This window comes from Buteo buteo, chromosome 3 (genome assembly GCF_964188355.1).
Source record: "Buteo buteo chromosome 3, bButBut1.hap1.1, whole genome shotgun sequence".
In the NCBI taxonomy this organism is placed as follows: Eukaryota; Metazoa; Chordata; class Aves; order Accipitriformes; family Accipitridae; genus Buteo; species Buteo buteo.
This window is the reverse complement of record NC_134173.1, coordinates 22,966,023-22,992,757: the sequence shown is the minus strand read 5'-3', so window position 1 is coordinate 22,992,757 and position 26,735 is coordinate 22,966,023. Positions and strand designations below refer to the sequence as shown.

At 40.0% G+C, this 26,735-nt stretch overlaps 2 protein-coding genes across 6 annotated transcripts in view; one reads left to right on the top strand and one right to left on the bottom strand.

Moving 5' to 3' along the window:
- EMILIN2 (elastin microfibril interfacer 2) overlaps positions 1–10,972 on the top strand; it is a 41,187-nt gene extending 30,215 nt beyond the window's left edge. The window contains exons 7-8 of the mRNA XM_075023076.1: positions 1,764–1,898; positions 2,679–10,972. Of these exons, the coding sequence (XP_074879177.1) occupies positions 1,764–1,898; positions 2,679–3,016 (473 nt within the window). The 3' untranslated portion in view covers positions 3,017–10,972. The remainder of the gene's footprint in view (positions 1–1,763; positions 1,899–2,678) is intronic.
- Positions 10,973–12,371: 1,399 nt separating this feature from the next.
- Positions 12,372–26,735, bottom strand: part of LPIN2 (lipin 2) — a 47,901-nt gene continuing 33,537 nt past the window's right edge. For 2 of the 5 annotated variants that reach the window (XM_075023079.1, XM_075023077.1), the window contains exons 10-20: positions 25,691–25,784; positions 25,254–25,323; positions 25,056–25,145; positions 24,237–24,319; positions 22,985–23,129; positions 21,992–22,140; positions 20,993–21,079; positions 19,081–19,233; positions 17,921–18,035; positions 17,116–17,219; positions 12,372–16,791 (exon numbers count right to left, since the gene is read on the bottom strand). In XM_075023079.1, coding sequence (XP_074879180.1) covers positions 16,647–16,791; positions 17,116–17,219; positions 17,921–18,035; positions 19,081–19,233; positions 20,993–21,079; positions 21,992–22,140; positions 22,985–23,129; positions 24,237–24,319; positions 25,056–25,145; positions 25,254–25,323; positions 25,691–25,784 — 1,235 coding nt within the window. In that variant the 3' untranslated portion in view covers positions 12,372–16,646. Of the gene's footprint in view, positions 16,792–17,115; positions 17,220–17,920; positions 18,036–19,080; positions 19,234–20,988; positions 21,080–21,991; positions 22,141–22,984; positions 23,130–24,236; positions 24,320–25,055; positions 25,146–25,253; positions 25,324–25,690; positions 25,785–26,735 lie in introns of those variants that run through there. The other 3 variants (XR_012649756.1, XM_075023080.1, XM_075023081.1) reach the window with 3 other exon arrangements.

Genomic DNA, 26,735 nt, shown 5'->3' with positions numbered 1-26,735 from the left:
TGCTGAACTAGGCTGCAGGGCTGAAGCAATTTCAGCAGCAAACTCTAATAACTATTCTAGCAATTAGTGCAGGAAAATCTTGAAGGAAGCCATGGTGAGCCAGGGTAGGAGTCGCTCCCTTATTCAGATGACACCAACCTGAACAGAACTGGAGCTACTCCAAATGGAGAGGACAGCATTTCTGGGCAGGCAGCAAATAGTTTGTGCTGTCTATGCAGTATGACTTCAGGGGAGAGAAACCTTTCTGAGTGAGCCAGCAAGAAGTTTGTTGAGGTGCTTTTCAGTTTGTTTGAGTCTCAGGGTAAGCTGAGAATATAAAGAGATGCTTTCTGTAAGTAGTGGGGCATTAAGGTGCTGGAGCTTTACAGAAGCTGCTTAAATAAGTAGACTTCCTGCAATTAATTTTGGTCCTTTCAAATAACCTCATCTTAGCTTACAGGAGCACCTGCAGGTGCAGTGGCAGGTAGGAGTAATGAAAAAGGGCTTCTGTCTGTTTTCTGAGCATGAGACAAAATATTGAATAAGGAGATTTCCAAAGATATATGAGGCAGCTGGTTACTAGCCCCTGAGGGAAATCATGGTAGTTATTTGCCATTTCTGAAGTTGCAGGCATGTCTTCCCCTTGTCTTCCCCTTCTACCCCCCGATGCCAAATTATTCAGAAAAAAAAAAAAGGATAGCAGAGCATTTGTATATCCAAATTTTAAGTGAAGTTTTGTCACTTTTTAACTTCAATTTTTAAGTGATATGAGAAGAAGAGAAAACCAAACATCTATTTTAAAGGCAGAAGAAGCAGGGGTGAAACAGCAGGGAGAAGACATGGTTCCTAACCTGAACAAGGTAGAACAGAAAGAGCAACTGAGGACAACTTTAAGTGTATTTGTTGTTTACTTAATTGCCCAAACAAAGCAGCAAGAGTTGACTACTTCTAGCAGTGTGTCCTGCCTTTGAGGAAATGTTTAGAGGGAAGGGAACTGAAATGGGACTAATAAGTGGTCGATCACTAAACAGTTGCCATTAAGTCAGTCTGTTAAAAGTAAAAATTTGTCTTAATTGTCCAAATTGTATTTTGTCCAACACCAGTCTAACAGCAGTGTTTAGCTAGTAAGTAGATAGCCACTGTAAAATACCTAAGTGTCTGTTGGATCTGCTGAGAAAAGAAGAAAAAATTGTGGAGTGAGAAGTCCCTCAAAAGAGAAGTGCTGGAGAGAGAGAAAAGCCCCAGTGATGGTCCTCTTTGCTTTAATACCGAAGTGTTACTTCTTGTAGATATTTTCACTAGCCTTTGGCAGAGAAGGTAAAAGATCTAAGTTATGCACAGCTTTTCGGCATGACTAGGAAAGCTGACACGAGCTGTACCCCTTCAGCACTCCTGTTGCCATTGTGATAGTGTCGGGGAGCGGAGATGTCCAAGGGCAGCCTCAATTCTGAAGAAGGTTCACGGCAGAAGCATTGTTAAATTGGGAGGTAGTAGGATTTCCACTGCCAGCATTTACAAGCCGTGTATCTTTTCCTTAGAAGGAAAAAAACAGGGGGGAGGCTGTGGCCAAGGGGGGAATTTTATGGTACTCAGTAAATTTTATGGTGAGACACCTGGGACCTGGTCCAGCAATATGTGTTCTGCTAATTCTGGCATCCCTCAAGTGACGGGGTTAGTCCAAGTGGAGTATGTGCAGGAACAGAGACACTGGATTATAAACCATCACAGGGAGAGTCTGTTTGTCATCGTGATGTGACTCTGACTCATGTTGTTACCCACTTCAGGACCTGCTGCTGCTGCGGCCTCTCTGGTGTCATTTTCTGCTGGGCTCACGCAGAAGCCTTTCTCCAGTGATGTCGGCGTGGTTCACTTTAACAAAGTGCTTGTGAATGATGGGGACTGTTATAACCCCAATACAGGTAACAGCCAAAGGACAGACCCGCAGAGATGCCAGATGGGCACTAGCATGGGTTACCAGTGTTTGATGCTATCTCAGGCCTTGCTGGTGCATTGAACAAACAAAATAAGTCCATCTAAACCAGACACACCAGGGTAAAAGCTTCCTGTGGATGTGGACAGGCATGCACTTTGCCACTGCTGTTTTTCCACAACTGTCCAGTAATACTGAGGCCCAACTAACCTCTACCTCTCCTCTGCCAGCACGGCTGGTTGTGCTCCTCACCCCACCTCAGGCCACCTGAGCCCAGGTAGCAGAGGTGAGGTTCCTTGCTAATCCACTTCACTGCATCTCAGCCAGCTGGGTCACCCAGGGGAAAGGAGGTGATATATAACTGCCTCCCCAGCAGCAGTAACTGCGGGCTGCCTCCTTCTCAAGCAGAGTGTCATGTCACTTGAAAGTGGTAGGTGTACCTTAACCTACTGGGGACTTGCACACCATCTGGGTGCCTCTCACTTCTTCACCCAGTTCTAAGTAGTGGCAGCTGCTTAGGCCAGGAGGTTTCTGAATGTGGACAAAACCTGCTTCTGTCCCAAAGGACTGGTGGGCTGTAACACAAAAGCAGCAACCTTTTGCCCTAATGATGGCTGTCAGTTGGTCAGCTGCCCAGGCTGACCTTGTCACAGTTACCTATACGTAGCAGTGGGTAACCCATGTTGCTTTATGTTTGTCGTCGTGCTTAGAATGATCAGGTCTCCATTTTAAATAACTCTGAAAAGCTCAGTCTGTCTGTCTTCTGCAGGCATTTTCACATCACCATACGAAGGGCGCTACCTGATCACTGCCGTGCTGGCTCCAGAGAGGGATGAGTACATAGAAGCAGTGCTGTCTGTCTCCAATGCAAGCGTGGCTCAGCTCCACACAGCTGGGTACAGAAGGGAACTGCTGGAGTATCACAAACCCTACTCAGGGAAACGAACCTGTGGTGGTCCTGGGACGTTCCACCTTGTTCTTCACCTCAAAGCAGGAGATGAGGTCAACATCGTCGTAACGGGAGGCAAACTGGCCTACACAGACTCTGATGAAATGTACTCCACGTTTAGTGGAGTTCTCCTTTATCCTTCCATTTCTCATGTTTAGGTTTACCTTGAACAGGAGAGAAGGGTAAGATATTCAGAGAAATTAAGTGTAATAAAATTCAAAGCTTTAATATATTCAGTTTATATATTTGATTTCAGTGATGGGTTTATAGTCTATACTGAGACTTTTTCCTTGTCCCCTGTTTCCGGAGGTAGCTACAAAAGACATGTTTCTGTAGCTAAATTAACTCCTTTCCAAGCCCTTGTTTACCTGTACAAGAACTGTTAAACAACAAATATGTTCTCAGTAGGTGCTTTTTCCACTGTGCTCTTGCTATTCCCTATTAAATTGTCTTTGCTGTTTTCTCCCTAGTTTATCAAAGTTTACATCTTCACTGAAGTTTACAGTTGTGGTCAGCTATTTTCATGTTTTCAGTAAAGCGGGGTCAAGAAAGTGATGTTGTATTGGACATGGTTGATGACTTCCTTAGTCCTTGTGGTGTTTAATAATATTTTGGGTCAAGTGCATTTGCATAAACAATTTGTTCAAAGCAACTGCTAACCATGGTGGTGCAAAGCAAAATGATACTTGTCTGCATCAGTTTTCTTTTTTCCCTTCAGGGCCAAACACAGTGCTAAGAGACAAGTGACTCATTCCACTCAAATGGAAGCAGCTGTGTAGGGAGAAACTTACCTTGCCTCAGCTTTCCACTGGGCAGACATGAGTGTAAGGTGCAGTTGCTACTACTGAAAGATTTAGAATGGTTATTTTCAATTGATACAGTAAAAAAAGACGATGATCAGTAAAGCATGATGCTCTTGACATTAACGCTTGGTGCTTGAAATGAATAAACCAGGTTATAAAACTCTAGATCGTCTGTGCTTAGCTAGAAAAATGGTAATTTTGAAACTGTTAAAAAATTTTACAAAGTTTGTTTCTGGCATTCCTACAGTATTTGCATTACAAAGGAAGTTTTGTCTTTGTTGCATTGTAGAAAACAAATCAGAGGAAAAAGTGTTGATACAGGAAAAGAGTCTTATTAGCCCATACTGTCAAATGCACAAACCAGCCATCTGCACTAAGTCTTGCTGTGACAGCCTGCTGCATCAGTGCTTTTGAGCGAGGCTTGTTTTAATATTCAGCATCTGTTATATAAACAGATGAAGCAACTTTCTTAGCTTAAACAGATAAATACATTTGAGACAACACTAGTTTATTTCTCATACTAGTCCCTTCTCAGTGGAGGTAACAAAAATGTTTTGGCTCTTTCGAGTTAGCATTTTGATCTCTTTCATGTCTGAAAAAAAAATCCAGCAATGCTTTACTGAAAGCAGGACTATTCAGCTGTCACCTATAGATTCTTATATAAACTGATCTTCTTAATAGTCTATTCATGCTGTATAGAGTTGTATTTATTGTAGTGGTTTGTGTAGTATATTTTCCTTCTTACAAATCCAGAACAGCTGTTCATAGCCTTAGAACAAACAATTCCTTTAGGTGAAGGGAGAACTCCCTGTGCTGCTTACAGCATAGGCACAAGTTCAGCTGAAGCCCTTCCCATGTGAGGAGGCCAGATGAAGGCTTATGCCTTTGTTACTTAGTTTTGGAATAGATACTCCCTACTAACTGTGTTTCCAGGCGATGAGATGGGGCCTTCCCACAACAAACTATCACATCCTGGAAGTTGAGCAGCTTTTGAGAAAAGCAGGCAGAAAAAGCTCTCTCTCCACAGAGGAACTCAGAGTTGGTCCCTGTGCAGCTAAGATTGCACTGGAGGAGTTGTGAACACAGGAAGGAAATTCTGAGTGGAGTTTTAAAGCACCTGGTTTAGGAAGATCTCTTGGCACCTGATTTTCAGAATGACAGTGTTACTGATAAGCAGAAGCTAGGACTGGATATATTTCGTAGCAGGAAGGCTGTTAGTAGCCAAAGGTGTACAGTGAACTTGCACTTCACAGCTTGATAAAGGGAGCTACCCCTGTCTCATTTCCCTATCCATTTGTCTTGACCTGTGCTGGAACATGAGGCATTAGCATGCAGTTAGCAAGCACCTGCTTGTTCAAGAGGGGCTTAGTTTTCTTTTGTCCTAAATGAACAGCCCCTTTCTGTCCCATGCCTTTCTAGGTCTCAAAATTGAAGGGGCAGACAGGAAAGACTTTTTTCTGTGTTTTCAAAAGCCAATTACATCAACCACTTTTTTTTTAAACATAATTTCTTGTTATGTATGAAAGCCAGAGAAGCACTTTTCCTTTTAGGATATTTTTCACTCGCCTCAAGAAAGCTGTGTTCTCTAAGAAGTTGGCTCCAGACTATGTGTGACTCAAGTACTGTTAGATTATTGTTGCCTGTTCTAAAAATGACTCATGGAAACAAACAAAATAAGATGAGTGCATAGGGAGACCTAGCTGGCAAACACAACCTTTTTTTTTTTTTCCGCTCCAAGTGAGACGTTTTTAAGAATCAGTGGTGCAAGTTTAGCACTAGAGTTGTAAAAGTTATATCATCCAATTCTTTCCTAACCGTTCCGGTACATTTCTAGATCCAACCCACAAATCTTCACAAGCCCAGTTCTGCTAATGGGACAGGACTGTCTTCTACCAGAAAGTTTCTCCTTGTACCCAGGATCTGCTGCCACCAATGCTGAGATTGTTCAGGCCCTCATAATGCAGCATAACTGGTATTTGTACACAGATACAAAGCATTCCCTAAACTGTGTCAAAGCAGAGCCCAATCTCAGCGGTATATTTTGAGGGCACCTTTTAGAGCTTTTTCCCATCCACTGTCTCTAGCAGCACGGTAGCTAAAGCTATAACCTTTGACAAGGAACCTCTGTTTTAGTTTCCTGCCTTTGTTGAGGGAGACTTGAACCTTAATTACCATTTCCTTAGTAATTGCTGTAATCAGGGTAGGTGGCTCAGTTTCTCCTGATGTGGTTATTTTCCTGGAGCTTACAAGGTAGAATATTCCCCCAGCTGGGAAGACCACAATGCTGTAGCCCCTGAATAGCAAAGGAAAGGGGGAAGCCAAGTTCTAGTCTCTGCCCCAGCAAGTGCTTGGATAAAACATTCAGTAAAGCAGCAGCTAGAAGAGACCCAAGCATAGATGCATTCATGGGCCTAGTGAGGGTTTGCTCGATACAGAATAGCCCAAGCCCAGCTTCAAAGAAAGGAGCAAGAGCCCTGCTCCAGAATACCCTGAACCCACTGATGGAGCATTTACATCTTCACTGAGAATCAGCAACAGAACAAGGAACTACCTACACTGAAAGGAACATTTCACACTGTGAGTTCATGATTTGACTACTACATCCACGAGCATCCACAAGCTCAAATAAGAAAGCTATAAAAAAAACCCCACAATGCTGTATGTGGGAGCTCTAAGGCAGGTATACTGCCTGTTTCATAAATCACAGTGTTACGTTTTAAATCTGCTTTGTAATGCAGTGTATGAGGATTGCAAGATTCTTAAGCAAATCAGTTCAGGTGCTCCCATTTGACATCAAAACAGGAAGAAAACCACGCCATACCAGCTGAAGCTGTACAGACGTGTGTCTGACAGCTCCTTAGCCGGGCATGAGGCAAGGTGGTTTCTCAGGGACTATCCAAATATCAAAACCAGCAGAGTTCCTGGGGCAGCATCACTTGCGAGACAGGTAAATTCCCATAGCCAGGTCATTAGCAGCGGAACATCTGAAGACAAGCCAGCATGCCGACAGCCAGAGGAGACTCTGCTCTGGCCAAACATGCCAAGTATATCCTAGAGCAGCTATGGGGAAAGACAACAAAGCAACATATAAATCAGTCATATTCCCAGGAAAGCTTGGAGCAAAGCAGGAATGCCAGTTTTCACAACAAATCGTGTAAAAAAAAAAAAAACCTCATTATTTTAATTTACTATTAAGAGTTGAGAGACAGTGGAGACGTTTCTATACTGACCACTCAATGAGGATTTTCTGTGTTTTTCCACCATGTATCTTTTCAATGTATGACGGGTTACTTGCAGCAACTTTGTGCAGTTTTGCTGAGAGCCTCTAGTCAGCTCGGTGAAGCCAACAAGCCAGTCAAGAAAAACTACAAATAGTCAAGGAAATAGAGCAAGCTGTAAGTGAAAAACATAGGAAGGCAACTTGAAACAAAATGCCCCTCAACCACCCACTGCAGCTTTAAAATGTGCCGGGAATGCAAGGTAAAGGGCTCCCCAACTGCAACCAGGAGATTCAAATCAGGATTGAAATGTTTCCTGAGGATATATCATGCATTTGGAAGTGAGTTTTATCTGCTGAGTAAGTCCTTATGTTACGGTCCAGTAGTGGATACTCATCTATTTCACCAAAACTAAAAATGCATTTACACAGTCTCAGCTTGGAGACAGGAGGAACATGTACTCCACTGATACTTGATCAGCAGATAGGCTTTGGCTGCTAGTTGCTCCCAGGTAATGGCATAGAGTTCAAATTGTCCAGTTACCTGGAATACCTGGGGGCTGTGTCCCATCATCGCAGGACAGACTTGCACTGGAGCCAGCACCAACCATCCTGCAACATAACCCTGCAGACTTGAGACAAGATGCAGAACAGCTCTGCCCGTTCTTTGTATATGGGAGACTTGAAAGAACATCTTGCAACATATTATTACATTAGCAGGTTTTGCCATTTATCCATTTTGCTATCTTGATTGTGAAAAAAGGAACATTACTGTAATTTTTCAGCAAAGAACAGTGCATTTGAGAGTATGCTTTTTGTGTGCACATGTATACATACATTCTTTGAGAGAGGGAACTATACAGGAACATGAAGAAAATTGTGATGGAAAACAACTGCAGATATGTCCAAATAAAGCCTATCATCTGTTGTGTGATGTCTGGATGCTCTTTGCTTTCCAGTGAACACAGCAGCACTGTAAGCCAAAATTTTTGCTCTCTCCTCCACCACCTTGAAAACTGCAGTTTCTGGCTTCTTAGTCAAGCCTGCATGTATATTTTAAGTGTTTATTTCGTGTCAAGCACTGTTACATTGGCTTTGTGGTACACAGAAGTTCTGCCAGCACAGTTCTTAACCCATCTTAGTTGCTCATTCAGTGCTCTGATTCCTGGTGAATAGAATAGATTTCAGGTGGAAGGGATGTACAATGATTTTCTAGTCCAACTGACTGACTAATTCAGAGCTAACCAAGTTAAAGCATGCTGTTAAGGGCATTGTCCAAATGCCTCTTAAACACTGACAGGTTTGTGTTATTGACCACCTCTCTAGGAAGCCTGTTCGAGTGTTTGACCACCCTCTCGGTAAAGAAATGCTTCCTAATGTCCAGCCTGGTGCAGCTTTGAACCATTCCCATGCGTCCTGTCACTGGATCCCAGGGAGAAGAGATCAGCACCTCCCTCTCCACTTCCTTTCCTCAGGAAGCTGAAGAGTGCAATGAGGTCACCCTTCAGCCTCTTCTTCTCCAAACTAGACAAGCCCAAAGTCCTCAGCTGCTCCTCACAGGACATGCCTTCCAACCCTTGCACCGGCTTTGTTACCCTCCTCTGGACACATTCAAGGACCTTCACATCCTTTTTAAATTGTGGGGCCCAGAACTGCACACAATATTCAAGGTGAGGCCGCACCAATGCTGAATACAGCAGGATAATCACCTCTTTTGACCGGCCGGTTACGCTGTGTTTGATGCACCCCAGGACAGGGTTTGCCCTCTTGGCTGTCGGGGGACACTACTGACCTGTATTGAGCCTGCTGCTGACCAGCCCCCCCAGATCCCTTTCTGCAGGGCTGCTCTCCAGCCACACCTCTCCCAGTCTGTACTTCTGTCCAGTGTTACTCCGTCCCAGGTGCAGGACCCAGCATTTATTCTTGTTAAATTTCATCCTGTTAGTCATTGCCCAATGCTCCAATCTATCCAGAACGCCCCCAACCCTGCCCCAAGGCCTCTTGTCAACAGCACCTCCTAGGTTGGTATCATCAGCCAAGTTGCTAATGGTGCATTCAACTCCTGCATCCAGATTGTTGATAAATAGATTGGACAGAACTGGCCCTAGAATTGAACCCTGAGGAACACTACTGATGACCAGTCACCAGCCAGTCAATTTACCACAACCCTTTAAGCCCTGCCCTTCAGCCAGTTCTAGGCTGAACAGCTCAGGCTATGATGTTGCTTATTCTCACCAGAACACGTATACATGAAATATCAGAAGTGGGGAACGTAAGATCAGAGAACAGTGAGGTAGGAAAGAGAAGGAAAAGAAGAAGGCAGGGAAAAGACTGGAACAAAAGAAATGACTAGGCAGAAAACATGAAGTGTACCAGCTCTCAGTGCTGGGGCGAGACAGGCAACCACCCAGTCCTTAAAGCAGAATTCAGGTGAATTCAGACTAAAGATGAATATTTAGTCAAAACTATCTGTCTGGCATATTGCCTTACAAGCAAAGGCTGTTGTAGCACTCCTGAGGAAGTGGCTTAGCATTGCTTGTAATTATCTCAACGTTAATTGTGCCCCGTTCAAAGCACTATACACAAAAGCCATTAATGCAAGTCCTCGCTCTCATGCAGCTCAACATCTGTTCTCCCCCTGAGCCATGCTGCTGCAACGGCTGTTTAGCTGGGAGGGCCTCCTGCTGCACACCAGCCTGGGTCCTCAGTCCAGGCCGGCAACCGCTTCAGCCATGAGGAAAAATACCGCACAGGGTTACAGTGCCAGAGTCTTTCCGCTATTCTTTGCTACGGCCCCCTGCACAGTTAGAGAAGTCTTGGGCATCTCCAGTATGGGGTAGAAATATCAATATGGGTTTGATTTATTTGTCTAAGGTGAGGGGAGGACAAGCAGCTAGTATTGTCATGCTTAGAAAACACATTGCACAGAAGTGGCTGCCCCTGCCAGACAAGCCCTTGCTGTGCCCAACAGTAAAATCTCTGGAAGCTCTGAACCGTCCCCCTCTCTCTCACGCAGCATGCAGGACATCTGCCCAGAAAACACCTCTGAGCAGCCAGCTGCATTACAGTTCTGTTCACCACTGGTCCAAGAGCTCAGCCAGCAACTACAAAAAGTAGGAGCGCTGTAATGGTTTTGTGTGGCAAGGTTTTGGTAGCAGGGGGGTTACAGTGGTGGCTTCTGTAAGAAGCTGCTGGAAGCTTCCCCTGTGTTCGAGAGAGCCCATACCAGCCGGCTCTAAGAGGAACCCACCACCAGCCAAGGCCGAGCCAATCAGTGATAGTGTTAATGCCTCTGTGATAACATTTTTAAGAAGGAAAAAAGTTGGGACAGGGAGAAAAAGCCGCCAGAGAGAGGAGGGAGAACATGTAAGAGAAACAAGCCTGCGGACACCAAGGTCAGTGAAGAAGGAGGGGGAGGAGGTGCTCCAGGCGCCGGAGCGCAGATTCCCCTGCAGCCCATGGTGAAGACCATGGTGAGGCAGGCTGTCCCCCTGCAGTCCAGGGAGGTCCACGGTGGAGCAGATACCCACCTGCAGCCCGTGGAAGACCCCACACTGGAGCAGGTGGGTTCCCAAAGGAGGCTGTGACCCTATGGGAACCCTGTGCTGGAGCAGGCTCCTGGCAGGACCTGCGGATCTGTGGAGAGAGGAGCCCACGGAGCAGGTTTTCTGGCAGGACTTACGACCCCATGGGGGACCCGCGCTGGAGCAGTGTGCTCCTGAAGGACTGCACACCATGGAAAGGACCCATGCTGGAGCAGTTCATGAAGAACTGCAGCCCGTGGGAAGGACCCACGTTGGAGAAGTTCGTGGAGGACTGTCTCCCGTGGGTGGGACCCCACGCTGGAGCAGGGGAAGAGTGTGATGAGTCCTCCCCCTGAGGAGGTGAAGCAGCAGAAAATAACGTGTGATGAAATGACCGTAAACCCCATCCCCATCTCCCTGTGCCACTGCGGGGGCTTGGTGGAGAAATCTGGGAGTGAAGTTGTGCCCAGGAAGAAGGGAGGGGTGGAGGGAAGGTGTTCTGAGATTTGGTTTTATTTCTCATTACCTTGCTCTAGTTGATTTGTAATAAATTGAGTTAATTTTCCCCAAGCTGAGTCTGTTTTGCCTATGACGGTAATTGGTGAATGATCTCTCCTGTCCTTATCTTGACCTGCAAGCTTTTTGTTATATTTTTTCTCTCCTCTGTCCAGCTGAGGCTGGGGAAGTGATAGAATGGCTTTGGTGGGCACCTGGCGTCCAGCCAGGGTCAACCCATCACAAGTGCACACGTACTCCCCAACCAAAACAGTGCAGGGCTGCACACACAGCCTGCCAGGGCCCTCGGTGTACAAACCGCATGACGTAAGTCTAGAAAGGGTGCCCTGCGCGCACACAGGAAAGTGCCCATCCTTGGAAACCGTGATTCTGTGATTCTATTCTTTGCACATCTAAGACCGTTGCTCCAAGACAGTAAAAATCAATCCACCAGGAACAAGATTACGCCATTAGGAGTCCATTAGGGGAAGAGGGACACAGGAGAGACAACGCCAGCTCAAAAATGTTTTTTCCACAAATCTGAACATTTGGCATGAACATAGGACATGCCACTCTTCTACTGCTTGCACTGGCGTAGTTGCTCACCGCACACAACAAGCAAGTACTGAGATGTAGGTGTGAAAGATGGGCAGTGAAGAGCGTGGTGTGAGGAGCAAAGTGCCTGAGGTGTGAAGAGAAGGGTGCAGCATGTGAGCAGAATCACAGGGGAAACCCAACAGAAATGGAGAGTCTGCTACTGCGGCAGGAGACGATAAAAACTCTAGCAGTAAGTTGTGTCTGTGCACAAGCAGAGCGAATGGGTGCTGGGGGCAGCAACACAAACGACACACACTGCAGAAGGATTAAAAGGCGTGACATCATTTACATGTGACCGAAATAGTTGGATTTTCTAAGGTAGGCAGCTAGTTGCATTTACCAACAGCAGCAAGAGACGAGGAAGAGTAAGTTTCTAGTGAAAGCATGAGGCCCCTTTTTCAAGATGGTCTCACAATAATTGCCTCAAGCAATTTAACAACTGTTGTGGAAGACAATACTCTGCCTTGAAAGGAAAAAGTTAACTTGGACTGAATTCAGATAAAACTCCAAATTAGGGCAGATTTACAAGAGCTCAAACTATGCAGTTGCAAGATTTTCTTCAAGGCAGCTTGTGTATTCCCAAGTCATGCATCTGTTACCTGCTATTCTATATTATTAATGCTTGTTTGCTTTTTTGTTATAGTTATAACCCAATACTGGTACTGGCACATAATGTAAGTTTGATGACAGCAATTATTTATCAGTTGTATAAATACTCTGAAAAAAATAAACCACGTGTGAGAGAAAGCAGATGTATCATAGTCCTTAGAAGAGCAACTTGAATTCCATGTAAAATACGAATACAATTTAAATAAACCCACATTTACTAAATCAGCAATACAAGAATGGAATTCCCAAGTACAAACTGAAGAAAACATTTAGTTTAAGTTTGTTTATTGTGATAACATTGTTCTGAACATCAATAAACATTGCACTGAAGTGTGGGTTACTGTACCCGAGATAGTCCAGTCTTAACAAAAACCACGGTATTGGTATGATCACAGATTTGACAATTTTAAACACGCTACCTTATCAGTGATTGGGTTGCTTAACAATCAAGTATTCCACATCTTCAACATAAAAAATGAAACAAATGATTGAATAGAGTTTTCCCACCATTAAAATAAACCAATGTTTTAACATTCATCTGGAAGTAATTAACACTGTAAAAAAAAAAAAACCCAAGCAATTTCATTCTATTCAGCAGAATTCAACTTTGGAAACTAAAACTTCTTCAGGCAAAAGTGACACTTTAAAGGCATCTCAAATTCACTATTTTTGATGTTTCATTATGAATTTGCATTACAGTAATTTAAGCAACTCTCATTCATATGACAGCATTTTCTAGAAGACTTGTATGAAATATTAACATGAAATCTCATCTCGTTTGTCTTTACCATAAGCGGATTCAGAGTTTGCTTCAGAAGTTCCATAATGGAGTTGACACAAGTGTTAAAACTTTTCCACTTGAAAAAAAAAGTTTTAGGAGTATACTGATGACAGGAAGCTAAGGGTACATGAGCCAAGATTGCACATGCAATTGTATACTGTTAGGGATGACAGCCCAACCTTTTGAAGTACAAACATGCTTGGTACAGTAAAAAAAAAAATCATCCAGAAATGTGTACCACTGAAGTTACTGATCTTTAAGTCATTAGAGAAACGGGTAATGTCCAAGTTACTAACAAGTTTTGAATTGCAATGTTCCTTATTTATTCCCAGATAAGTATCATTGACTCAGCCTTTGAGATGGTTCCAATGCTAAGAGTATCTGCATCTTCAACAACACAGCCTTAACAGGGGTGTGCATGCGCCTACAGACACACACATTTAGAAGTTCCTCTTTCACAGAAAGAATGATTTATCTTGCGCTAATTTTAAGTAAGTATAGCACAACTTGTTCTCAAACATTAGTTTCAGGGCACTTCTCTTGACTAAGGTAACAAAGGATAGGCTAATGCATAATTCTTATTTACCCCACTTCATATTAATATTGCAGCACAAGCCTACAGGTTGATACTAATGAGATGTCTTTTCTAGAGTCAGTAAAGTGCCCAGCAGTCCAAATTACATAGGTATGCAATGGTAGGTACAGTGCCCCCATATTCTGTCCCTAAGCAGGGTTAACAAACAAACAATCTGAAAAGCTTCAAATACAAGCCAGATTTAGAAAAACAAAACAAACTCCTGCCCTACGCATATCAGAAATATTCAATAACACTTTTACATTTTATCAAAAAACAAATATCAAAACTGTAGCTGTTACAGAACAAAAAAGAAAAATTTTTAACTAAGCATCTTTTTGGACATCCCTATAATACAAAGTAACAGGTTAGCAGAGTGAGGAGCTCTCTACAACCACACAACCCCCATATTCATACCAGCTTAAATTATATGTGTTTGGAGATATACCTGATACAATTTTTCCACACTGCTCATTTACTCAAGTCCCCACCTTAAAATCCACATCTTATCTTTATGACAATCTGAAAAGATGAATGGAACTGAAGAGAAAAAATTAACCAAGTTAAAAAAAAAAAATCAACCAAGAATGATACAGACAAACCTTGGTAACAATCTGTCCCATTTGGAAACCCATCCCAGTTTCATGAAGTGGTTTTATTTTTAGAAAACCTGTGTAATACCAGGGCCACCAAGAATAAGTTAAGTGTGGTAAAGAAAGCTTTGATATCCACAATGGACTGTTTTAGGAGAGGCAACTTCAGTCACTTTATGTAAAATAGAATCTTTAGATAGAATATTTCATCTTGTAATTAAAATACTTTATTATGTTGGATTCTTATTTATTTATTTTAAAGTATTTAAGTGTCTTAAAAGCTCAGATCCCATTCATATTCAAAGCACTTGGTGATCATGAAAATTTCAGTTTCTAATGAAATCTATGGAATAAAAGGTAAGAAAAGGAAAAAAGCCTCTGCCAGTTAAAAAAAGAAAACAGTAAAAGCAAAGTATCCTTTGAGTTGAATCCTGTGAAATCCATTTAAATTCTGAGTAGATTGGTGACAGGACCAAGAATTTGCTGAAATAGTCACAGAAAGTATTGTTCTTGCTGCACAACAAGGATGCCTTTCAATTCACTTATAAACATGGCTCACTGTGACAGACAGGTATGTTTTCTTTCCCACTCATACTCCTGCTTTGAAAGAGAGGTTCCATGTTGATTTTGCTTCCCCCCATTCTTTATCTAATGTTTTATAAACACAGGAATACACTAGTGTTTTATAAGGAAAAACAAAAAAAGAAAGTAATTTCATTTACATAGTTATCTAGAAATGATCCCCACAAGCAGTTCACCAACTGTTTAGCATTAGCTGGTATTATATCAGAACTGTGGGTTAAGACTACTCAGCCTGATAAAGGAAAGTAAATATTCCAGGGGGTGGGTAAAATCCTCTAAATATACTCTTTTGCAGGTAGTGAAATGAAGAGAGCTCTTTCCTACATTCAGCCCAAGTAAGCTGAAGCAGAAGGGCCTGCCCAAGCTGTTTGTGAGAAGAGCAGCCCCGGTGCAGGCACCACAGCAGGTAGCCATACAAATGCCTTCTAAAGATCACTCACACCTGCCTGCACACCTCCCTGCTCCCACTGGCAGCTGTGTATGGGGCAGAGCTCGGCCCAGAGCCTGGTGGAAATTCTGGGCATTGCTCCTGGAAGGATCTTTATTGCATGGTCCCAGGAACTTGCTTAAGGAGTGACAGAAAAGACTCTGTGCCCAGAAAGCCCAGGGCTGATGTTTAAATGACAGTAGTCCTTAACCCTCTGGCCTGGTGGAATGATACATTCTCACCATAGATTTGTCCAGAGGTTAAACGCACTAACTCAAAAAGCAAAACTACATTTGCCTTCAAGTATTTTTGGAGAGAGAAATACTAGCTGCTTTTACAGCTGATAAACACTAGACTTGGAATGCAATTTGTTCACAGGCTCTGATCTGAACCTGAGGAATGACCAGCATGATGTTTATGATTAACCTGAAATTTAAAAAAAAAAAAAAAAAAAAAAGTTTTATTCTGCTCTGCAGCATTTAACCATTCTCATACCTGGAATCTCACTATTGAGCTGCATTTCCTTCCAGCTACTGAAAACCTTCAATACAGAATTCTGGAAAGACCTGCAGTAGACAATTAAAAAATTAAATACATATTTTTTTTTAGTATTACAATTCCCTGAATATAATCTGTACATATGTTTTACTGGCCTACACAGCATACACACACATATGCATCATCTCTGTGTTGAAAAAGGAAATAAAAATGCCAGCTCCCCAACTCTTACAGAAACGTTCAAGATGTTTCCATCAGGAAACTTAACATGACATAGTGCAGCCTGAAAACAGCAAAAGCCATACAAGTATCTGAAGACAACTTTCATTTTAACAAGCTCATGAAATAGTTTAAATACTGCATGTAAAAAAGTAATAAGCGGAGTTAGTTTGAGCATGAATTGTACAAGCACAGTCTTGTACATGTGGCAAAAGGCATATTTACATTTAAAGAGGAATTTTGCGTCTTCAGAGTCTGTCAGGCTTGTAATGTCTACACATATTCTGTATTTTAGCTGAGAAAGAGCACACTGGTTTTAGGTTCTGGCTCCTTTCAAAAATGGCCTAATTGCCTATCTGAACATTAGACCACGTTTTTTATTAATAGGTCTGACATTCTATTTGGCAGTTTCCGTATACTTTTTGGCTTCATTTTAGAAAATATACTATTAAGAGTAATAAAAAACCAAAGCAAACAAACAAACAAAAAATCTGTGTTTACAATAAGGTCTGTATTGATGAAAATGCAAAGTCATAGTTTACCTCAGCATTTAGTTGCCTGGAAGCACTTGGGTACCATGACCATCAATAACAGGCCAATCTCAAGTGCCTTAGAACAGGTATATAAAGACAAGCAATGAAGAAACAAACAACCACCACCACCCCACCACCACCACCCCCCCCAAAAAAAAAAATTTTTTTTGACAGTAGCTTTGCATTTTCTTTGTTTTAAACCAACGGAATTAAAGTGATTTCTTTAGTAAGACTTATGGTACCAGTATATAAATTAGCATCTTTGTTAAGAAAGTTCTTCACATTTAAACTGGACTAGCTGAATATGAAATTCCATCTCTAGGTGAGAAGTATTTTTCAGGCCAGGTCATCCATATTAAGGTCAGGAAGAGGCTCTCTCCAATAGCAAAAGGAGCTGAATTCTGGGCACGGAAATGCAGAACTCTGTTCTTTATTAAGCAATGGGAACACATGTTCCACAAGCTCACTTAGTCTGTAATATCTATATTAAAAAAGAAGAAAGACCATTATTTAACAGTCTAGTCACTGTTCAACTGTAGCCAAAAAGGAGCTTTAGAAGTCTAGACCAGAAAGCTATAGTCAAATAAGGCATCGCTACTGCAGAAGCAATTTTCAATTTTATTTCACCAGTTTACTTTTCTTTTTGAAAAGTTTCAGTTAAGTATCCAAAGCTGTAAGTCTCTGGCAAATAAGATTTTTATGTGATGTATGTAATAGGATATCGAATCATGGTCACGATTACAATTATTTTGTAAGTCTTATTCCTAAATGCTTTCTTTAGCTGAAATAACAAAAATGATCTTACGATGATTTGTTTCCCTTAGTCCGTTCTTGGATCAGTTCACCCTTTGGATTCACAGTAAATATTCTGCAGTCTGGAACTCCCACTTGCATGTAGGCATATACATCCTGCAAAAAGCATAAACAAAAGCACATGTTTCAACATTTCCTTATTGAATATTACATAACAAACAATTTCTTGAAGGAATGAGAAAAAGCTGATCCAAAAAGGGTACAGTAAAACTGCCGCTTAAGAGAAAGCCCCCAAAATAACAGCCAAAAAACCAAAGCAAAACAAACCCCTAAAAACATACATATACCGTAACAAAACATTCCCCCACCCCCAGCCCCTTAGTTCCTGTTCCCAAGCCTGGGACCACAAACACACACAAAATCTATACCACACAATACTATTCCTTGTGACAATATTCCTCTTGAAATACCTCCTCTCTCTCTAGCTCAATTACAATAGCATTGATCTGCAGAGAAAATACAGGAACCATACAACAGGAAAAAGGATTCAAGACTGAGGAGCACTAAATTAATAACCTTAAGTTATAAAGCTGTCAAAAATGCTGAAAAAGAATATGGAAGGGTGGCACATATTTAATAAAATCCTGAGAATACTAACACATCTTTGTAACCTTTCTCATATAAGCAGCTCTAGCAGCTTTTAAGGTATCTGCATGTGGATTTTCCTGACCAAACCCATAAAAGCACCAGTGTCCCATTTTCTTATTCAAAATAGACACAAAAAGAAAAGCTTATTTCTTTTGCTTCCCAAGTACTTCATGCATTTTAACCCTTTAGTTAGAAAGGGGCACACTTACATTGGGCCTGTTTCCAAAAGCAGCATAGAAAGGCTGTTTACTGGGAGCAAACAAATTCTTGATATCATTCAAACATTCGATTTTGAACTTTTCAGGCTTCTTTTCTATTACTTCCCTAAAATAAAATTTCAACAGTCAAATTCTAAATAATGATTTGATAGAGGGTATCCTCCTTCCCCCATTTATCTGATATTTATATTCTTATTGCTTCCTGTTGCTAGCATTGGTAGTTAGATAGATATTGGTCAATAGTTTTCCAAGAATGATAAAAGAGACAACAAAACAATAAAACATTTGCTGTTTTCCAATATCCATAGTAAAAAAAAAAATAGGTGAATAACCTGTGCGTAGGCTAAGTAAATGGCATGAAATTCCCAGTTGTGAATGCAATTTGTGAACTGCTTTTATTGTGGATGACCATCTGAATCAGAAGACCTAATCAAGTACACACAAGCTTGTTACAACTCCTGTCTCTGACAAAAGAGTGCAGAAAACCTATTAGTGACCTTAATGGAAGTTGCTGTCACTACTAGCCATGAATCAATGGTTTTTACTAAAAAAAAAAAAAAAAAAAAAAGCAAAACCAAAAAGACTTTTCCACTATTAGCTCTTCCCATCAAGAACAGGTAGACTATGGCTGGTTCAAAAGATCAACTGAGTTGAACCATAGCTAAACTCCATATTGCTTTTTAAGTAGTCATATATGGAGCACGTCCAATATTGCAAGATCATTTAGTAGGACAGTCTATATTCCCCAGCTTTTTTTCTTTTCCCTCTATCTTGCATAGTAGCACTGCACTACAATCCTTGTAGCTATACTTGAAAAGACAAAATTGTACTGATATAAACAGAATCTAATATTAATCAGTCATGGAGTAGAGGAATGAAGAACAGGGAAAATGAGCTGCTCTGTGACTGGTATTTTGTGTTTCATAGCCACTTCTAACATGCCCACAGAAACAGAAGTATACTGCTAGTGAAATTCAGACAAAACAAATAGCTTATAAATGATCACTAGAGGGACATCAAGTCTCAGTAGCAAAACTAGCACAGAGTGGATCATTTAGTTACAGTTGTAATGGTCAGCATGCCAAAGCTTTTTGATCTGCTTCTTCCTCTGAATGGGGAAGGAATGGGTGTATGAAATCCCACATGCTTACCTATGAAAGGCAGAAAACAAACTGCTGGGGGACAACATGAGAGGGCCCCTGGGGAGAATTGTTCCTTTGTCATTCACCCAGTGTAGGTATCCTCTGGTCATATCTGCCATCCCAATGGCACGGGCGGAACAGTAGAGAAACTTGTAGCCATTTCTAGAAAAGAATTATCAACTTAGTTCATATTCCTGCTGAAGACTTTCTTTGCCAACATAAGTATACAGTTATAGCAATGTCCAGAGGCACCAGTTTAGGTATTGACTTGTTGCAGTGCTGTGCACACACACAGGGAAAAGACTGTTCCGCTGTTAAAAAAATCTGCAAGGCATATAATAGTTTAAAGACATGACTCAATCAAAACTGAGAAACAGGAAGGGCAAAAAAGACAGGGATGGTAATTCTCAGATTACACAATTAGATGGACTAGATTGTGTTTAAATAAGTGCCACATTGGTTTTATCCAGCTTCTTTCAGCCCAGCTGTAGGATGACAGCAACTATTTAAATTATCTACATCACATAATATCAGATGCCAGATCTCCTGTCTTGGTTGTTGGGATTTTTTCAGGTTGTTGGCAGAATTTCCAGCACAGAGTGAAGGACAGATAGCAAGAAGCATTCATCAAGCCCCTAAATTTTTCCTGCAGACTTTGTAGGTTCATGTTACACAGATTTGTGCACAGTTACTGCACGCACAGAAGACTTGAGTGTTTATGTGCATTTTCAAAGACTTGATTCCAAATAATTCCAAAACTACTCTTCTATTATGCACTGGATACAAAAAAAAAAGTTCAGGTTATCTCCCACGGACTGCCAGGGGCCACAGACAAAATTTAGTCACAGAATGAAGGCCAACAATAGATTCTAAGACCCCAAATATTTTTGGGGAAAGAAAGACTACTAAACTTAAAGATAAAAATTGATTATTTTAAGTGGATTGTGAACTGTTTAACAGTTGATCATCCTATGATTATCCTCAGTAGCAAGTATTGTTTCTGGCATCACTATATTTTTGAAAAAAATTTGCTAAACAAAGGATTAAATCTGAAAGGGGGGGAAATATGTAGGTTTATTCTGCCCTAAGTTACTGGACATAAATATTTATAAGGCTATATACCTCTCAGATGAACAGTACATTTATAAGTGTGTGGTTCACAACACTTTTGAACTAAGCAAACACCTCACCACTGCTGCAAGGAAGAAGGCACACAGTCTGCTTCTGTAGGTTCTTGGAGATCACAAGGTGAGCATGTTCAGTTGACTAACCCAGAGAGGGGAAGGGGAAATTGCTGTTTTGCTGAATTCTTTTCTACTGTTTTACTGAACTGCATTGGCTTTTGTCAGGAGTGCAAAAAAGTGACAGAAAACTTGACCCAGGCCACCAACCTTCCCTTTGTGGAAGTGGCCCATTGTTAATTAGGCTTGTTTCAGAACATGAAATCTATCCTAGGGAGCATTCACTTGAGTTTGGTAGCAAACACATTAAAACACAAAATATTTAGGCATTGGAAGGACACAATTTAGGTTTGAATTTACACTCTACCATGTTGGTAATATTCTTTGTGATCAACCTGAGTTGGTGGAAACAGAGGTATGCATGACTGTTTGAGAAATTATTGCTATTATGGTTCTCTTTTTTTAGTCACAACAATATTACATACAGTTTTTAGAAATTGAAATGCAGAATCAAAAATTTGAGAAGGGCATTAGTAAAAATGGTGGCTTCCTTTCCTGTAAAATTATACATATGGGGAAAGAACTTAGTTTTGTTTGTGAATGACAGAAGTAGCTTACTTCCCAACATTTAGACCAACAAATTGTAATAAATTGCATAATTATTAACAACAATCCAATTACTTGCCCATTAATTCCCAAATTCCAGAAAACCCCAATTGCTTCATGGATTACATACTCACTCATTTATGGAATGATAGAGTTTTGCAATGCCCTGATGAGTCCAGTCCTTGCCAAGCTGAGGGAGGATCTGTCCTAAAGCATCAGACCTAAAAACAACATCAGAGATAGCTGATACTAAGTATATGAGTTTTGTTAAAGACAACCACTAATGAATCTACAATTTATAATGATAAATTTTTATGATGATAATGATAATTTTTCAATTTATAATGATAAATATCTCTGCAGAAGGTCTTAACAAGTTCAAAAGAGAATTAGTGACTACTCCAGACAGAGCAATTAGGGGTGCCATACAGTCCAAGTCAGTTCCAAGTTAACCTATGGCTGCTAAATCTGGAGAAGTCTAACTGAAAGGGCATTAGTCACATGGTAAACATTATCACCTTTGCATTATTCTTTTAAAAGACATTTTCTAGTTTGCTATAAATGCAAGTACAAATTAAAATCAAAGCAACAAGTTAAGGGCAACCAAGTTGGTGAGGGGCCTGGAGCACAAGTCTTAGGAGGAGCAGCTGAGGGAACTGGGGTTGTTTAGTCTGGAGAAAAGGAGGCTGAGGGGAGACCTTATTGCTCTCTACAACTACCTGAAAGGATGTCTGGTCTCTTCTGTCAGGTGGCTGGAGATAGGACGAGAGGAAATGGCATGAAGTTGCACCAGGGGAGGTTTAGATTGGATATTAGAAAAAAATTTCTTTACTGAAAGGGCTGTCAGGCATTGGAATAGGCTGCCCAGGGAAGTGGTTGGGTGACCATCCCTGGAGGTATTCAAAAAGCACGTAGACAAGGCACTTCAGGACATGGTTTAGTGGTCTGGTTGACAGTTGGACTCTATGATCTTAAAGGTCTTTTCCAACCTACATGATTCTATGATTCTACAAGTTTTTTTCATGACTTTTAATGAACATTCTGTAATAGTCATCTTAAATCAAGTTTCTTTATCTTATTTTGAAAAGCAGGATAGGATCAAAGAAAAGAAAAAAAACCCCAATGATACTTACTTGGTTATTGTTCCATCAATGTCTGATATGATGATTTTATCATTCCAGTTCCAGAGATATATTGTTCCCGCACAACGGCAAGTCCCTTGATACTGGGTTGTAATACTAAATACAACATCATTAGGGCCATCTCTGAGCTTCAACTTTGCCTTTAGAATAAATCAAAGTAATTGAAAATATAAGTTGCCCTCACTGTACAATTTTTAGAATCATAAATGAGCTACAAGAAATGGCTCATATACTCTTCCTTGTCTATTTTGATTAACTCATCAGAAAATGAACCATGGTTTAACACTGGCAGTTTTGCTGGCAAAGTCTGTTTTGTAGTCTGGGTACATGTATTTGTCCATAGCTCCTACATCTGCTTACAGCAGCAGATATTTGACTCCCTACTGCTTAAATTCTTGCTATTACAGTAGACTTACGGTACTATCAAATGGAAGCCCCAGTTTGCTATAGTATGCAATAGTATTTTCTACTTAGTGGATGCTTTCCCCAAAATTCTTCCCTGATGAAGATCATACATTTAGACAATAGCAGAACTAACTTATAAGTTAGACTGCAATGAATAAACTACATACCAATTTAAATGTACATTATTAGACTGTTCAGATCGCAGGATTTCCAAACTGCAGAAGCCAACAATGTCACTTTTTTGACAACATCTTAATGTAGAAGTTTGACTATAGAACTTCATAAGAAATTAGTATTTTTTTAATCCAAACACAGATTCTTAAAAAAACACAACAGAAAGAAATTAATCAAAAATTCCCTGCAGCTGCCCACACTAGTACAGGAAAATAGTTTAAATTTCTTTTTAAATTTTAAATTTCCCCATTCTTTTTTTCTACTGCTAGAAAAGTAACCCAAAGATCAATTTTTAATTTGCAAAATGTACTTATGCGTCACTTCTAAAAAGCAGAAAAAGTCCAACTGTTAGAATCAGAGTGGAATTATGAAGCATCCTATGTACAAGAAAGGCGTGCCACTTACTATTTGGTCTGAAGACAGTCTAAGTGACTTCTTGTAAGATGTAATGTTTCCATGGGTTGGATGCTCTACTGGGGCAGAATCTATTTTCAGGGATTCCTTCAACTCCTGTGATGCTTCATCACTAGAAGAATCATCTTCTGGAGGTCTAACATGACATCAACCAGAATAAATGTAAGCTACAGAAAATCCTCCTTTATTGGTGTACGATTCTTATGCAAGAGTAATTTCTGCTGATGTTGAGGATTTGCAACTAGCCTGATAGCACAGATTAACAAAGTCCGTGGTCTAGTGAATGCCCAGATAAAACTAGTATATGCCAATAAGCAAGTAAGACTTGTAATGCATGCTAGTATTGGTGGAGCTCTAAACATTCCTATTACTAGCTGGCTCCACACACGATGGGTTTAGTAAAGACAGTGTCAAGTGGTCACTACTACTGTGTAGATGAATTAGGTAAACTGCAGATGAAAACGGATACTGAATGAGTAACAGTGTTTTGTTTTTTAAATAAACTGCCACAGTTACTACATAATTTAAACTCTGGGAGGTAAGTTAGTGGAGTAGCTCACCTTTTACAGTTATCCACAGACTTACTTTTCTGCTAATTAGAGATTTCAAGATTAAAAGCAGCATTTAATTTCTCTGAAGTAATCAATCACAGTATATTTAGTTTTTTAAATCTTTAAGACACCAACAACATTTACAAGTATCTTCGTAAAATCATGGGAGAATATGAACACGCACAATAAATTACCTAGACTGGGACAGTTTTGTGCTAAATACTGCTAGTTGTCAACCATGATCTTGGGCAACTTGTGTGCTGCATTTAATACTATTTTATTATTTCAATTAATGGTTACAAAAAATGCATATGGTTTAAATTATTCAAACAATATTAGACTTAAAAAAAAAAAAACAACCCAAACAGTGTCTCAGAAAGAATACCACTATATTTACAGAGTAGTGCCCACTGCTAAAGGTTACCATATATGTCTTTGTTGTTTTGTCAGTTACGTTACTATTTAAGAAGTAAACACAATAGGATTTAGGAAATAATTGTAGTGTTTTTGTAGTTCCTAATATGTTTGCTGCCACATTATTTTGCTGAATTGTTTGCTAAACACATCTGGTTCCTCTCCGGTAGCTTAGAGGAAAATGTTTCTTCCCACAGTAAATTCCTACGGAATTCTTCATTTAAAAAAAAAAAAAGACACTATTCAGTCCACAAAATAGTCTTCAGACAGGAACACACCTACTATTAACTTGCTCTTTTATAGTTGCTGGCAGTTCATTTGCTCTTTGTGTCTCAGTTTTCCCCTCTTTTGCCTCTGGTATCTAAAGCAACATGATAATAAAAAACATATTGACATTTTAAGCATTTTAAACGGATCCAAGGTCATTCATAGTTCACAGCTAAGCATATAGCTATCAATATAGTACATAAACTATATTAAGTCTCAGAATCACTCATTCTGTAAATTATTTAACAAAAGGACGCTTATGAAGAAATGATCCATTGAAGCATTTTATTATTTCAGGAAACAAAACTGCATGCCAGAAGTTGAGAACTGCTAGTTTAACATGATGAATTTAGCATTAAAGGAGCTGACAACCTCTAAGCTTATAGAATTCACTTTTTGGGGGTGGAAGCAAGTTTAAGGCACATACTCAAGGCTTAGAAAGCTTAATTTAGTCTAAAACATCTATCATGCAGCACAGCACCTACTTATTTATTTGTGTATACATTCCTAAAACATACTGCAGTGACTGAACAGTAGCTCTGCCAACTGCTTATGGCTTAGAAGAAAGAATTTTAAGAATATTGTGCAACAGCTGGATACAACAATTTTTGTTGAAACAACTAGCAACAGCAAATAAAGGTGTGGTATTTAAGCCTAAATATAGAGAAGCAGCTACAACTACTGCAACACTGAGTAACTCTCACCTGGCAATCAGTGACAGTGCTATATGAGCAGCATTCTGAGGCACTTCAGACACATTACAATTTTTTCATCTTTTAACAGCTAAGGAAATTAAAAAAAAAAGAAAAATCAAAATACATCTCAGTTACCTGTTTAGTCATGCTTTCTCTCTTGCGCCAGAACCACCACCTTCCAGACTTCTTTGGCATCTTTTCTTTGACCCAAGACTCAACAGTAGCCTGAAAAATTAGGCATGTTTTTATTTTTTATAGAAAAACAAAATAAAGAGATAATCATGTGTTACTACATACACAATCTTCAAAAAAAGTATACATGTATCTATTTACCTTAGGCAAACTCTTCTGAAACACCTGCAAACTCAGGATCATTGGAGCAGCCAACGCCCAGTTATAATACCTGTTTTAAAATACGTTATTGATAAGATATTACAAAACCTGACTAAAGGTCAATAAATATCAGTGTGCAAACTGTGCTTTTGTTGATGAAAATATATATTTGCTGCCGACAACTAATATTCAAGTTTTCTGCAAGCAGTTATTTTACTATGTACAATTCAACATCAGTGGTAATTGCTGAAAAAATCTCACTTCAGTTAAAGCTAAATTTAATGCAAATCTTCAGTTCAAAATCATTCTCCTTGAGACTGAGAAACTGATCCATGAAAAACACAAATTGCAATGGAAGCCGAGAAATGCACTCACTTTAAAGGGTAGATTTTAAATGAGATCTTCTATGACCTAATTACATGATATAGAGAATTTACCTGTTATAAATCCTTATTACCAAATTAGGATTGTCTATGAGTCCAGGGTTTTCAGCAAATTCATGATAAGTTATAATATGTTCCATGAATTTTTCTGCAATAGAAGCAGATTTTAATTAAAAATAATAATATAAAATCCCAAGATGTCTGATTAGTTTGTAACTAGGAAAATGCTTTCTGTCATTTCAGAGTCTCTGCTGATCTTGTAACATCACTCAAGATATGCTAATCTGGCCTACCTGTCAAGAGTCTTGTGACTGCCTTGCTAGTAACAGGGAAGGCCTCATACCACTTCAACAGTCACAGTAATGAGAATTAAGAAATTAGAAGAGGGAAGATAGGGAGGAGGTAGGAACTAATTCAGTTCACAGGCTGGAAAAAAGAGATCCATGCTTGTCTAAGCAAGTTTTCTTTAAAAATTATTATGGCAGGTAAGGGGCCTACATACTACGCTAAAAGGGGAAGTGGATGGATGTCGTTAGCTTTTCAGGTTTGTTTATTCACTGACTAATCTCATTTTCATGAGTAGTGACTATACAAGTTTGCAGAAATTCATGATTTAGTGTAAGACCCCTGCAAGGAAGACAATTTTTTCAAATCAAATCCAATATTACTACCACATTACAAAGAGACCTGTTCTGAGCCTTTATTAATAAGCATTTAAATTTCACTTGATGCATTAGAGACTGGATGACCATTAAAAAAGTATACTAAAAACGTTACAGTACATGTTCATGAAGATTATGTGCTCCTAGAAGCTCCCTCAAAAATGCATACAACTTCAATATTAAAATTAACCAAAGCATTGAGAGAGACTAATCAGCTGATAAAAATCTAAAAGGTTAACAAATGTTTAGGATAGGAAAAGTAAAGCAGGAGAAAAGATAGTCCAACACAATAATCAAAGTTTTTTTAATCGCTTAAAAAAACCCCAAAAACTAAAAAAGAAGAAAAATTATCAGGCAGTTGGAAAGAACATGAATTGAAGATTTATATAGGACTAAGCAAGTATTGCAGCCAGGAACAGGAGTGGTTGGTCAGATAT